Source organism: Jaculus jaculus, chromosome 17 (genome assembly GCF_020740685.1).
Source record: "Jaculus jaculus isolate mJacJac1 chromosome 17, mJacJac1.mat.Y.cur, whole genome shotgun sequence".
In the NCBI taxonomy this organism is placed as follows: Eukaryota; Metazoa; Chordata; class Mammalia; order Rodentia; family Dipodidae; genus Jaculus; species Jaculus jaculus.
Window position 1 is genome coordinate 5,114,729 of NC_059118.1, and position 14,724 is coordinate 5,129,452.

At 53.9% G+C, this 14,724-nt stretch overlaps 1 protein-coding gene across 1 annotated transcript in view; it reads right to left on the reverse strand.

Annotated features, from left to right (window-relative positions):
* Positions 1–4,439: 4,439 nt before the first annotated feature.
* Ttc21a (tetratricopeptide repeat domain 21A) overlaps positions 4,440–14,724 on the reverse strand; it is a 55,054-nt gene continuing 44,769 nt past the window's right edge. The window contains exons 20-29 of the mRNA XM_045136756.1: positions 12,741–12,929; positions 10,584–10,694; positions 10,016–10,097; positions 9,121–9,271; positions 8,353–8,514; positions 6,271–6,466; positions 5,965–6,189; positions 5,042–5,162; positions 4,874–4,941; positions 4,440–4,785 (exon numbers count right to left, since the gene is read on the reverse strand). Of these exons, the coding sequence (XP_044992691.1) occupies positions 4,708–4,785; positions 4,874–4,941; positions 5,042–5,162; positions 5,965–6,189; positions 6,271–6,466; positions 8,353–8,514; positions 9,121–9,271; positions 10,016–10,097; positions 10,584–10,694; positions 12,741–12,929 (1,383 nt within the window). The 3' untranslated portion in view covers positions 4,440–4,707. The remainder of the gene's footprint in view (positions 4,786–4,873; positions 4,942–5,041; positions 5,163–5,964; positions 6,190–6,270; positions 6,467–8,352; positions 8,515–9,120; positions 9,272–10,015; positions 10,098–10,583; positions 10,695–12,740; positions 12,930–14,724) is intronic.

Genomic DNA, 14,724 nt, shown 5'->3' on the forward strand with positions numbered 1-14,724 from the left:
CCGTGCGGTCTGCATGAGTTGGGTGGGGAGGAAGGTATCCCCCCAGGAAGCCGGGTAGGGGTGGGGGCTGCAGGGCAAGCTGGACTCCGAGGTTGAGGGGGCGCAGGAGGATTTCCAGCACTTTGGGCCTTCTTCCAGCCAGGCCCGTCTGTTTGGAGGCAGGAAGCCAGCTGAGAGACTGGGCTGGGCAGATGGAGTAAGTTTTTCCCCTCTGGATTAACCCGTTCCTTGCCGCCGGGCTAGAAGGGGAAGTCACCCCTCCTGGTTTTGGGCAGGACAGGGCGATGTGGCTGGAGGAGAAATGGCCTGGCGACAGCCTGGCAGCTGCCATCCCTAGGGACTTTAACTCCGGAAGCCACACAGCCTCATCTCCGTACCAGCCAGACCCGTCTGACCTGTCCCCTGGCAGCCTGGCCCCCATGGGCTGCAGGCCAGGCCGCACCCTGTTCCGGGGAGTTCTGGGGACTCACAGTTTAAGAGTCTAGGGGGGCAGGTCCATCTCCCACTTCGGAAGGCGAGTGACCACAGGAGACAGACCCTTCCTGGGCTCTGGCCCTTCCGCTCCTCTCCGTCTTGCCCACTCGTGACCCCAGACTGAAGGGTGCAAATCCCAGCTCTTCCACCTCCCAGGGAGGTGATTTCTACAAGCCACCTGCCCTGTGCTGGGTGCTGTGTAACACTGCTCAGTTCGTGAACGCATTCAAAGAACCTCAGAGTGCCTGGAACAAGTGCCCTTCATTTTCATGTTCCTGCCTCTATCCACGTTTAATCCCCCCACCATCACCGAGGTAAAGTCTTGCTGTAGCCCAGTCTGACCTAGAATTCACTCTGTAGTCTTGGGCTGGCCTCACACTCAGCAGTCCTCCTACCTCTGCGTCCCAAGTCCTGGGATTACAGGCTTGTGCCACCACTGTTGCTATTTTTAACATTTTGTTGACAATTTTCCCACACGTACACAATGTGTTTTGATAATAGCCCCCTATGGACATGACCACGTGACTGTATCAGTGACCACCCGAGGAGTCTGGTCTATGGTGGGGCCGCAAGTCTGTGCTGCTTATTTAGACCTTTCAGAGCAAAGCACCCCAGTGCATTCAGTTATTCTGTCTCTTTGTTGTTGTTGTTTTCTGGTTTTTCGAGGTAGAGTCTCACTCTAGCCCAGGCTGACCTGGAATTCATTATGCGTCTCAGGGTGGCCTCGAACTCTCCGAGTTCCTCCTGTCTCTGCCTTCCGAGTGCTGGGATTAAAGGCGTGCCCTACCATGCCCGGCTCTCCTCGCTTTTGACTTGGTGCACATGGCCCCAGCATGCGTGGTATTCTGGGTTTCTCCAAGGGCTCCCGAGAGTCTCCTGCAATCTGGGGCATCTTGGCATCCCTGGCTAGGAGGCCCTACCAGATCCTCCACAGACTTGGGCCTGCTTGTCTTCATCTCGGGCTGTGAGGTGTTTTTGTTGTTAATGATTTAAGATAAATGAAGACAACAAAAACAGTTCATGCAGTCTCTCTACAACCTCACTCTCCATGCGGGCCTCCCAACAAGGCTGTCATAAAGCACCTCACAGGAAAAAGGGCCTCTATCCAGGAGAGACGGGAGAAGGGGGGGCTACCAGATCACTCATTCATCCCAGGAGGCCATGTACACAATCAGGCTCGCTGGGCATGGTGGCACACACCTTTGATGCCAGCACTTGGGAGGCAGAGGTAGGAGGACCACTGTGAGGCCAGCCTGGCCTACAGAGTGAGTGCCTGGACTAGAGTAAGACCCTTGAAAACAAAAACAAAAACAAGGCTCAGGGCTGAGGAGATGGCTCAGAGGTTGAAGGTGCTTTGTTGCAAACCTGCCGACATGGATTCAATTCCCCAGTACCCATGTAAAGCCAGGTGCGCAATGTGGCATCCGTCTGAAGTTTGTTTTCAGCGATAAGAGGGTCTGTGTACCCATACTTTGAAATAAATATTTAAAGATACAAACAATGCCAGGTGTGGTGGTGCATGCTTTTAATCCCAGCACTTTAGGTGGCTGAGGTAGGAGGGTTGCCATGAGTTTGAGGCCACCCTGAGACTAAATAGTGAATTCCAGGTCAGCCTGGGCTAGAGTGAGACCCTACCTCAAAAAACACACCCACACAAACAAGGCTCCGGGCTGGGATGGAGCTCCACCCATGGCTGAGTGCTTGCCTGGGATCAGAAGGCACAGGGCTGCAGCCCCGGCACCACAAGGAGAAGAAACGAGGAAGAAAACACAAGCTTAGCAAGCACCCTGGACAACCCACATGGATCTAAGAGGTCCTTCTAAAAGGCAGGCTAGCTGTGAAGAACCTTGAATTCCTGATTCTCTTACTCCATCTCCCAAGTGCTGGACAACTTTCCATGAAAGCTACCACACCTGCATTCTACCTGTCCTGAAGGGCTGGCTTGTTTTCTTTTGAGTTAGTGTCTTGCTACACAGCCCTGGCAGGTCCAAAAGTCACCGTGTAGATCAGGCTAGCTTTGAATTTGTAGAATCTTGCTGCTTCTGCCTCCCGAGTGCTGTATTCATACCACACCCTGCTCTTAAGTATTTTTTTTTAAATCATTTGTATCAGTGTGCTTAATAGAGCCATGCTTTTTAACACTATCCAAGAATTCCTAAGTGTGTTGTACTACCTATTCTGTCATAGAAAGTGATGGATAAACACGTTCGTCAACATTTAGGGCTGGGGGAATGATTGCATTCTCTGTGATCCCAGCTGAATAAAATAACTCGGGGCTGGGGAGATGGCTCAGTGGTTAAAGGCACTGGCTTGCAAAACCTGCCTGTCTGGGTGCCATTCTCTGGTACCTATGGAAAGCTAGACACATAAAGTGGGACATGCATCTGGAGTTCATTTGTAGTGGTAAGAGACCCTGATGGCCCATACCCTCTCAAATAAATGTTATTTTTAATATAAAATAAATAAGGGCTGGAGGGATGGCTTAGTGGTTAAGGTATTTGCCTACAAAGACAAAGGACCCAGGTTCGATTCTCCAGAACCCATATTAGCCAGATGCACAAGGGGGCGCACGCATCTGGAGTTCATTTGCAGTGGCTGGAGGCCCTGGTGCACTCTAGCTGAGAGTTATAACATGATTTGGAATACATCTATTCTAATCTTGTTTTTGTTTTTTTTTTTTTTTTTTTTTTTTTGAAGTGGGGTCTCACTCTAGCCCAGGCAGACCTGGAATTCACTATGTAGTGTCAGGGTGGCCTTGAACTCACAGCGATCCTCCTACCTCCGCCTGTCAAGTGCTGGGATTAAAGGTGTGCGCCACCAAGCCCAGCATTCTACTCAGCTTTCTTGCCATAGATAAGGACACTGAAACCTAGAGAGGGAAAATTCTAGGCCTTCTCATTCCCAGTTCAGAGTTCCTGCCGGCCATAGAGGATTCTATCCTGAAAAACAGGAAGTGCTCTATTAGGAGTACACCCTCTTGCCAGTGACAATGATTGTTTTTTTTTTTTTTTTTTTTTTCGAGGTAGGGTCTCACTCTAGCCCAGGCAGACCTGGAATTCATTATGTATTCTCAGGGTGGCTGCTAACTCAAGTGTGTTTGCCTGCGAAGCCTAAAGACCTGGGTTCAATGCCCACATAAAGCCAGACGCACAAGGTAGCATGTGCATCTGGAGTTCATTGCAGTGGTTAGAGGCCCTGGCACATCCATTCTCTATCTGTCTCTTTCTCTCTCTCAAATAAATAAATAAATAAATAATAAGCCAGGTGTGGTGGTGCATGCCATTAATCCCAGCACTCGGGAACCAGAAGTAGGAGGATCATTGTGAATTTGAGGCCAGCCTGAGACTGCATAGTGAATTCCAGGTCTGCCTGGGCTAGGACAAAACCCTACCTTGAAAAACAAAAATAAAAAACAAAAAATTCTACATTAAAAAATAGGCCAGGTGTGGTGGCATACGTCCTTAATCCCAGCACTTGGGAGGCAGAAGTAGGAGGATCGCTGTGAGTTCAAGGCCACCCTGAGACTACATAGTGAATTCCAGGTCAGCCTGAGCTAGAGTGAGACCCTACCTCGAAAATACAAAAGAAAAAAAAAAGTTATAGGGTGTTTTTTAAACCATCATTCCACTGGGAACCTGTTCTCTCTCCTCCACCAAGAGTCTGGGATAAAATGAGTTCTATTACAAAGTGCCCAGTGAACCCAGCAGAAGTTCAGGCAGTTGATGTCTTTCTTCCCTAGAGCAAAATTACTTCTTTTGCCTTAAAAATGAAAAACTTAAGCCCAGCTTGGTGGCGCACATCTTTAATCCCAGCACTCAGGGAGGCACAGGTAGGAGTTCGAGGCCGCCTTGAGACTCCATAGTGAAGTCCAGGTCAGCCTGGACTCGAGTGAGACCCCACCTCAAAACAAACAAAAACACAGGTCAGCGGTGGTGCACAAACTTTTAATCCCAGCATGTGGGAGGGAGAGGTAAGAGGATCACTGTGAGTTCAAGGACAGCCTGAAACTACAGAGTGAGTTCCAGGTCAGCCTGGACAAGAGTGAGACCCTACCTTGAAAAAAAAAAGTGTAACTTCCAGACACCCTTAGGTCAGATCAGGATGACTACAAATAAACTGCATACAACAGATGCCATTTTCTGAATTCTGTCTCTAGGGATCCACTTGCTGTCTTCCCCATAAAATTTGTGTAGATCAGTAACTTGTGCTGGCCCAGCTCCCTTCTGACCATAGCTAGGGCCTCAGGGACCCTTGGGCCTTTTCCAAAATTTCTTCTCTGATCTTGGGGTAGTTGGGGTGCTCCGTGAGAACCTGGTGCAGAGAGAGCATGGATGGAGGCGTCAGTTGGGAGAAGGGGGTTCCCGGCCACCACTCCTCGATGCCCACGTGGATGACGTACATTGTGGCAGACTTCGATGGCGTCCACAAATTTCTTGTCCTTCAGGTAGTTGAAAGCCAGTTTGAAGCCTGGGCCAGGGCAAGGATTACGCTGTGAGGGCTCCAGCCGCGAGTACCGGGCCGGGTACCCAGCACCCTCCCGCATCTACCCTTGCACACACGGCCTTACCGATGGCAGGGTTGGCCTGGTGACTGTACTTCCAGGCCAGCTCATAGTTGGTGGCCGCGTCCTTGTAGGACTGCTCTTTCTCCATGATGAAGCCCATGTACTCATAGGCCTTGCAACAAGACTGCGGGGAAAGCCAGTCACCGCCTCCGCCCCACTGAAGCCACCAGGGTCCTCAGCGTGGGACCCGAGGAGGACGGGAGAGAGCAGTGAGCTACACTGGCCCAAGCCGCACAGGGACTGCAAGGGCGCCCACCTTCGTCAGGGGTTAACTGTGCACCCTAGTCCCTGCTGCTGCGATGCTGAGGTAACCTCTCTGCACAGCCTCCTCTGTCCCTCCATCCCCGCTCTTGACCTGCGGGTTCCACAACTCTGATGCCCTCCGCATGGACCTTGCTGCCCCTCCTTCAGCAACAGCCCAGCCCACCAGGGCTCAGCCTCTTTTTCCTTAAGGGCAGAGTCCCTGGAGCTAGCTCCCTGTTCCCTTCTTCCGATCCTTATTTTATTCATTTATTTATTGGTGTTTTGAGGTAGGGTCTCGCACTAGCCCGGGGCTGACCTGTAATTCACTCTGTAGTTTCAGGGTGGCCTCGAACTCACAGTGATCCTCCTACCTCTGCCTCCAAGTGTTGGGATTAAAGGTGTGCACCACTATGCCTAGCCCTTTTTTATTTTTAATTTAATTTATTTGAGAGAGAAAAAAGGGGCAGAGAGAGAAAGAAATATGGGCATGCCAGGGCCTCCAGCCACTGCAAATGATCTCTAGACACATAGGTCCCCTTGTACATCTGTCTTAAGTGGCTACTGGGGAATTGAACCTGGGTCCTTTGGCTTTGTAGACAAGTGTCTTAACTGCTAAGATGTCTCTCCATCCCTCCCTCCCTTCCACCCTTGCTTCCCTGCTCCCTTGACAACACAGCCGTCACCTTGTTGTATTGCAGGCAGCGCCTCAGCAGCTCGCAGGCGAGGTCAAACTTGCCGCTCTGACAGTAGATGTCCGCCAGCAGCAGCCAGCTCTTCTCCAGGTCCTCCGCCTCGGCCAGAGTCCACGGAGCCTTGGCCAGGCGCTTCAGCTGTGTGCGCGCCTTGGGGGTCTGCTTCAGCAGCATGTACGCCTGTGCCATGGCCAGTATCGCGGGGACACTGTCCTTCTGCGCACAGTGGGGAATGGGCTTCCATCAGCGTGTCCCGGCTGCTGCCCACCCGTCCCAGCCATGCCCACACAGCCGCACCTCAGCCTGGGCCATCTCAATGAAGGTGCCCAGGGCCATCTCCATGTTCGCTTTCTCCCTGGTGGCCAGCAGACAGAGGCTCTGCAGCATCTGCAGCTGCCTCTGGTCAGAGGAGGTGGAGCGCAGATAGGACTCTTGCAGTAGCTCCTCCGCAGTGTGCACCCCACGCTGTTGGGACTCCTTCCTACTGGTGGGGCTGTGGGCATGGGACTGGGGGTGACCACCTGTATGCAGCATGTCGAGTGTCCCCCATAGCCCCGAGTGTTTATGATGAAGCCTCATACTCCATCCCCAGCTGGGGGAGCCTTTGGATGGTGTAGCTTTGCTGGAGGTGTCACTGGTGAGAACTTCAGGAGGTGGAGCCTTGCTGGAGGAGGTGTGTGACTGATGGGAACTTTGGGAGGTGGAGCCTTGCTGGAGGAGGTGTGTGACTGGTGGGGCCTTTGGGAGGTGGAGCCTTGCTGGAGGAGGTGTGTGACTGGTGGGGCCTTTGGGAGGTGGAGCCTTGCTGGAGGAGGTGTGTGACTGGTGGGGCCTTTGGGAGGCGGAGCCTTGCTGGAGGAGGTGGGTGACTGGTGGGAACTTTGGGAGGTGGAGCCTTGCTGGAGGAGGTGTGTGACTGGTGGGAACTTTGGGAGGTGGAGCCTTGCTGGAGGACGTGTGTGACTGGTGGGGCCTTTGGGAGATGGAGCCTTGCTGGAGGAGGTGTGTGACTGGTGGGGCCTTTGGGAGGCGGAGCCTTGCTGGAGGAGGTGTGTGACTGGTGGGAACTTTGGGAGGTGGAGCCTTGCTGGAGGAGGTGTGTGACTGGTGGGGCCTTTGGGAGGCGGAGCCTTGCTGGAGGAGGTGTGTGACTGGTGGGAACTTTGGGAAGTGGAGCCTTGCTGGAGGAGGTGTGTGACTGGTGGGAACTTTGGGAGGCGGAGCCTTGCTGGAGGAGGTGTGTGACTGGTGGGGCCTTTGGGAGGCGGAGCCTTGCTGGAGGAGGTGTGTGACTGGTGGGAACTTTGGGAGGCGGAGCCTTGCTGGAGGAGGTGTGTGACTGGTGGGAACTTTGGGAGGTGGAGCCTTGCTGGAGGAGGTGTGTGACTGGTGGGAACTTTGGGAGGTGGAGCCTTGCTGGAGGAGGTGTGTGACTGGTGGGGCCTTTGGGAGGCGGAGCCTTGCTGGAGGAGGTGTGTGACTGGTGGGAACTTTGGGAGGTGGAGCCTTGCTGGAGGAGGTGTGTGACTGGTGGGAACTTTGGGAGGTGGAGCCTTGCTGGAGGAGGTGTGTGACTGGTGGGGCCTTTGGGAGGCGGAGCCTTGCTGGAGGAGGTGTGTGACTGGTGGGAACTTTGGGAGGTGGAGCCTTGCTGGAGGAGGTGTGTGACTGGTGGGAACTTTGGGAGGCGGAGTCTTGCTGGAGGAGGTGTGTGACTGGTGGGAACTTTGGGAAGTGGAGCCTTGCTGGAGGAGGTGTGTGACTGGTGGAGCCTTTGGGAGGCGGAGCCTTGCTGGAGGAGGTGTGTGACTGGTGGGAACTTTGGGAGGTGGGGCCTTGCTGGAGGAGGTGTGTGACTGGTGGGAACTTTGGGAGGTGGAGCCTTGCTGGAGGAGGTGTGTGACTGGTGGGAACTTTGGGAGGTGGAGCCTTGCTGGAGGAGGTGAGTGACTGGTGGGGCCTTTGGGAGGCGGAGCCTTGCTGGAGGAGGTGAGTGACTGGTGGGAACTTTGGGAGGTGGAGCCTTGCTGGAGGAGGTGAGTGACTGGTGGGAACTTTGGGAGGTGGAGCCTTTGCTGGAGGAGGTGTGTGACTGGTGGGGCCTTTGGGAGGCGGAGCCTTGCTGGAGGACGTGTGTGACTGGGGCCAACCTTGAGGTTGATTAGCCCAGCGCCAAGCCCAGGACTTAGACGGCTGCCGCCCAGAGGTGAGCCAGCTTCCTGCTCCTGCCATGCTTCCCCTGCCATAATGACACTTCCCCCAAGACTGTAAGAGGAAATCAACCCTCCCCCTCCTATCAGCTGCTTTTGGTCCCATGGACAGGTGGACACCTGGAGACTGAAGCCTCTCCTCGGCCCACCCACCCTCAGCAACACTTACTGGCTGTCAGCTGACAGGCTCTCAAAAGCCTCCCCGCCCACAACCTCGTTGTCGGGGTTTAGACAGATCTGCACCATGTAGGAGGTGGCGCTCTGGCCCCAAGTGCTGTCCTTGCGGGCTTTGTTTAGAAACTTCAAGGCTTCACTGGGCTGCCCTATGTGCCTGTGGTGGAGGAAACCCCAGGAACTGGTTAGGGAAACCATGACTCAGAAAGAGTGGGGATGCACAGGGGCCATTCCGAGTCTGCGCAGGGGTCACACTGCATCTGCATCTACTGGCTTCCCATGCTCCGTTGATTCTTTCTCTCTCCCTTTCTCTCTCTCTCTTTCTTTCTTCTTCCTTCCTTCCTTCCTTCCTTCCTTCCTTCCTTCCTTCCTTCCTTCCTCCCTCCTTCCCTCCCTCCCTCCCTCCCTCATTCTTTCTCCCTCCTTCCTTCCTTCCTTCCTTCCTTCCTTCCTTCCTTCCTTCCTTCCTTCCTTCCTTCCTTCCTTCCTTCCTTTCTTTCTTTCTTTCTTTCTTTCTTTCCGAGGTGGGGTCTCACTCTAGCTCAGGCTGACCTGGAATTCACAATGTAGTCTCAGGGTGGCCTCAAACTCTCGCAATCCTCCTACCTCTGCCTCCCGAGTGCTGGGATTAAAGGCGTGCTCCACCATACCCGGCCTCCATTGATTTTCAATTCCACTTCTGCTGAGCAAGAGTCTAGCTAGCTATCTTCCAGGGAAACCTGTAGCCTCATCGTTGCCCTCAACATACCCAAGACCAACTCACCAGCAGTAGATACCTCTGCAGTAGTTGAACCCTGGCTCCAAAGGTACTCGGCTGGACACCTTCTTGGCCAGTTCAAAGAAGGCAGGAGCCTCATCTATCTCGCCGACTCTTCTTAGCAAATCAATCAATTTATTCAATACCGAAAAATTGTCTAAAATAAGAGAGCCTAAGTTCTCTGACATGCAGTGGTCATTAGCTGCATCAGGGTAGGGTGATGTGTGAAGGGGAGGGAAGGCTGGGTCCTGAGCCTGGAGGACCCAGACGGCCCTGGCGGCGGGGGCAGCCAGCATGGCGCTAGCTCTGAACCTGGCCCTGGACGCTCGACCTGTGATTAGCTACGGGGGGCACAGGGGCTCTTCCTGTCTGTTTTTGACAGGTGAGGACTCTGGGCACAGAGAGGTCAGGTTATACGCCAATGGTTACACAGCTAGTAAGTGACGCGAGGACTCAGTCACAGGCAGCCTGGCTCCAGGACCCTGCGCTTCTGACCCCTGTGACTTGTCCGGCCCATGGCAGACTGGACTGCGGGCCTGCTGGCCCTCTGGCTGGGTCCCCGGAAGCAGTAGCAATAGAGCTGCATATCAGTGTCCTCCAAAGTGGTCGTGACCACAGAAGGGACTGTGGTGAGCTTCAGTGGCTTTAATGTGGAGACAGACAGATTGTCCCGGGTCTGGTGCCAAGTGCCTGGGTCCAGGAACTGGCCCTTGGACTCGGGAAAGGCCGGCACGTTCTGGGTTTTTATCAGTTTCCTGCCTTTCTGGGAACAATCGGGGAGGAAGGGGTTTCCTCTGCCTAGCCAGGAAGGCGGGGAGAAGGGCCCACCCTTCTCTGGGACCGCAGCGCTGGGACAGCAGTCACGGGACTGACAGCAGCAAGTCTCCAGGAGCCCCATTACCTGGCGCTTTCTCCAGGACGTGGCGGTAGTAACTGATGGCTGCTTCGTAGTCCTGTTTTCTAAACATCAGGTCAGCCATCATCTGTGGGAAGACACGCAAGACCATGTATTCTCGGCAGAAGCTTGCCTGGGGTGGAGTGGCCATGCAGGAAAGCCTCCCAAGGGAGTCTCACTGGGACCAGCTGAAGCAGACAGTCTATGGACCCCTCGGGCCCCCAAATAAGGTGATGAGTGAGGAAGATTCCTTGCTCACTCTGTAGGGGTGTGCCTGGCCTGGCCCTGGAAGAGGTGTGGGTGACACAGAGCCTAGAGGGCTACCCCACACACTTCCTGAACCCAGGAGCCCGTCCCCACCCTAACCTTCACCTGCAGTGGGTGTGGTTTCCCCTGGAGCCGATCCATCCCACCCGCTCCCCTCAGCCTGGCCCAGGAGGTTGTGCTGCCCCCTGCCGGCCTGCTCACTCTTCTCCGTGAAGGTGGCAGGGGCAGTGCCCCAAAGTCCCTCAGAGTGGGCCCGAGGGTCATCCGAGGTTACGGGGCTGGGGACTGGAGGGGTGAGGCCTCCTACCACAATGGCGCTTTCGTGGGTTTCTTCCATCTGCAGGAGGGTGCCACAGTGCTGCTCACACAAGTCCAAGTGCCCCTGGAGCAGGGAGAGCCGGGCCAGCTCCAACACCACCTGTGCCAAGGCGGGGCGGGGCAGAGGGACTAGAGCCCACCCTGGGAGCAGCCTGCCACCACGTCTGACGGCTCCTCCGCCCCGCCGCAGCCTTCGAGGCCTTGGACAGGGACACTCATCCCCGCCTTCTCCTCTCACTCTCCCGTCCTTGGACTGACTTTAATGTTCTTTTCCTTTTTCTTTCTTTTTGGTTTTTTTGAGGTAGGGTCTCACTCTAGCTCCAGGATGATCTGGAATTCACTGTGTAGTCCCAGGCTGGCCTTGAACTCACAGTGATCCTCCTACCTCTGCATCCCGAGTGCTGGGATTAAACACATGTCACATGTCTGGTTTGGAGAGAGACTTCATTAGATTAAGAGAAGGAAGTGCAGAGAGCGCCTGCCTTGGAAGGTTGGAGCAGGTAGAGCCAGTGTATGAGGAGGGGTCCCTTCCCCCATTGTCCCAGTGCAGACGGGCTGAGGGGAGGGGTGCTTTCAGAGCAGGGACCTGGAGATTCAGGCAGCAGGAAAGATGAACAGCCAAGAAGAGCCTCTTTAATTTTTTGTGTATATGTGTGTGTTGTACATGTGGTGGGCATACATGTGCCCATGTGAGTGCACAAATTTGGGTGTCAACCACCTCTTTTTAAAAAATTATTTTATTTTTCAATATTTGAGGGAGAGGGAAAGGCAGACAGAGAGAGACAGAGAGAATGGACAGCCCAGGGCCTCTAGCTACTGCAAATGAGCTCTAAAAGTATGAGCCACCTTATGCATCTGCTTTATGTGGGTTCTGGGGAATCGAACCTGGGTCCTTAGGCTTCACAGGCAAGTGCCTTAACCACTAAACCATCTCTCCAGCCCACCCACCTCTTTAAAAATCATATATTTTATTTGTAGTTATTTATTCGAGAGGGAGAGTGACAGAAGCAGATAGAGACAGAATGGGCACGCGAGGGCCTGCACCACTGCAAAGGAACTCCAGATGCGTGCGCCACCTTGTGCATCGAACCTGGGTCCTGTGGCTTCTTAGACAAGTGCCTTAGCTGTTAAGCCATCTCTCCAGTCCCACCCACCTCTTTTTGAGACAGGATTTCTCATTGGCCTGGAGTTTGCCAATTAGGCTAGTCTGGCCAGTGAGCTGTCCTCTCTCTATCCCAGTGCTGGGATCACAGGTGCTACCACACCTAGCTTTTATTTTGTTTTTCAAGGTAGGGTCTCTAGCCTGGGGCTGACCTGGAATTCACTATGGAGTCTCAGGGTGGCCTCAAACTCACAGCGATCCTGACCTCTGCCTCCCGAGTGCTGGGATTAAAGGCGTGCACCACCCTGCCCGGCAACACACCTAGCACTTTTATGTGGGCACTAGGGGTTGAATTTAGGGTCTCATGTTTGCGAGTGAGGCAAGCACGTTATCACCTCAGCCGTCTCCTAATGCACTGATGGTCTCACCACCGGCATCCTGAGATTGGGGCCTGGCTGATCCGCACTCATCTTTTGGCCTCTGCTCCAGGTCCGCTCCTCTAAGAAGTCCTCTGTGCCTTAGTTTCTGGGACAGATGGCGCAGGGCGAGAACCTCCTACATCCCCCCTATCCTGCCTTGCTTGACAGCCATCCCTGGGCAGGGACCATGCCTCGTCTCACTGCCTGCAAGGTCTAGAACCATCGCTGGCACAAACGACTGGATCTCTTACCGAGCTCTCTCCCCTAGTGTGAACTGCAGCCGCTCTCTCTTCTGGAACCACACTCCCTCACAACTCTGGGCTTGTTTAGAAGCTAACCCTGGGCGTCATGCCCACAGCTCTGGCAGCCACAACCCTCACCATCTCCCTGCTGGCAGCAGGAACCTGAAAATGTCAAACTCATGTGACTCTTAGGAACTTTCCCATCCCACCCTCCACACATGGTCCAAATGGGACTTGGTCTGAAGGGCTGCAGCAGGGGGCTTCTCATCCCAGCCACTGGCCTCCCATCAGCTCCTCAGAGAAGAAACGTCTCGGTCCCTGCACAGGGGGCCCAGCGAGACCCTGTGCCTTAAGAAGCGGGGTGTGCTCTGAGGGCCACCCACCTTGTTGTCGGTGGGTGAGTAGGAGAGCGCGTCCTTATAGTACTGGGCTGCCTTGCCATAGTCCTTCTCCGCCTGGAAGTGCTCCCCAAACTGGATGCAGATGGAAGCTGCCAGCTGCTTCTGAAAGGGGATCGTCTCCGGCTGCTCCAAGGGAACCCGCTTCAGTATCCGGGACTGGAGATCCAAGGCCTTGGGAAACCAGTGAAGCCAGGGTCAGAGACCATGAGCCTCATGTGCCGGGTCCCAGTGAGCCCCAGGGCTTCAGGGAAGGCCATATCAGAAAGGCCACCTCAAGTGCCCTTTGAGCAAGTCTGAGCCACTTACAGAGCACACAGAAGGCAGGCTGGCACTGCCCCTGGGCAGGAGCAGAAATGAAGGTGTGCAAACAAAGCCGTCTATTGTTCTTGCCTACTTTACCTCTGTCACACCTTGAGGTTCTGCATGGGATTTACTCGGTGGCATCACAGGCTCCAGCAAGCATGCAGCAGAGGTCCAAAGCAGGCTGTTAATATTGCTTTGCCTTTTGGTTTTTCACAGCAGGGTCTCACTCTAGCCCAGGCTGACCTGGAACTCACTTTGTAGTCCCCGGCTGGTCTCAAACTCACAGTGATCCAACTACCTCTGCCTCCCAAAGCTAGGATTAAAGGCATGTGCTGCCATGCCTGGCTGCCTTTGGGTTTATTTTATTTTTTAATATATATTTGAGGCCAGGCATGGAGGTGCACGCCTTTAATCCCAGCACTGGGGAGGCAGAGGTAGGAGGATCACTGTGAGTTTGAGACCACCCTGAGACTGCACAGTGAGTTCCAGTCAGCCTGGGCTAGAGTGAGACCCTACCTGAAAAATAACAAAACCAACCAAACAAAAACAAATTGAAAAAACCTGCAAAAACCAAATAAAAGGGCTGGAGAGGTGGCTTAGTAGTTAAAGGTACTTGTATGCACAGCCTGTTGATTTGGGTTTGAATCCCCAGTTCCCATGTAAAGCCAGATGCACAAAGTGATGCACGCATCTAGAGTTCTATAGGCAAGAGGCTTTGGTGCACCCAATCTCCACCTCCCCACACACACATTCTCTCTCTGCTCACAGTTAAGGCACTTGCCTATAAAGCTTAGCAACCTAGGTTTGATTCCCCAGGACCCACATAAATACAGATGCACAAAGTGGCACGTGTGTCTGGAGTTTGTTTGCAGTGGCTAGAGGCCCTGAAGCAAACTGTCTGTCTGTCTGCTTGGAAATAATTAAGAAAAAAAAGAGGGATGGAGCCAGGTGTGGTGGTGCACGCCTTTAATCCCAGCACTCGGGAGGCAGAGGTAGCAGGATCTCACTGTGAGTTACAGGCCACGCTGAGATTACATAGTGAATTCCAGGTCAGCCTGAACTACAGCAAGACCCTACCTTGAAAAACCAAAAAAAAAAAAAAAAAAAAAGAGGGCTGGATGGAGAGATGGCTCAGCAGTTCTGCAAAGGCTAATGACCCAAGTTTGATCCTCCAGGTCCCATGTAAAACCAGGTGCACAAAGTGGCACATACAGCTGGAGTTTGTTTGCAGTGGCTGGAGGCCCGGGTGCCCCCATTCTCTCTGCCGCTCTGTCCTTGCAAATAAATAAACAAACATATATTTTTTAAAGGAAGTAAAGCAGCCAGGTACGGTGCTGCACATGTGTAATCACAGAGCTGGAGAGGCAAGAGGGCTGCTGGGAGTTGGAGTCGGCCTGACCTCTACAGTGAAATGCTGTCTCAAAAACACCGCCCCCCCCCCGCCAGCCCCAACTGGAAAACAAAGCAAAGCCAAACAAGCAGGAAAAAACCACCGGGGGCTGGGAAGGTGGCTCAGAAGTTAAGGCTAAAGACACTTGTTTGCATAGTCTGCTGGCCTAGGTTCAATTCCCAAGCCACTCACCTGAGCTGGATGCAAAAAGTGGCGCAAGAGCCTGGTGTTTGTTTGTAGTGTCAAGAGGCCCTGGCGTGTGTGTGCACACGC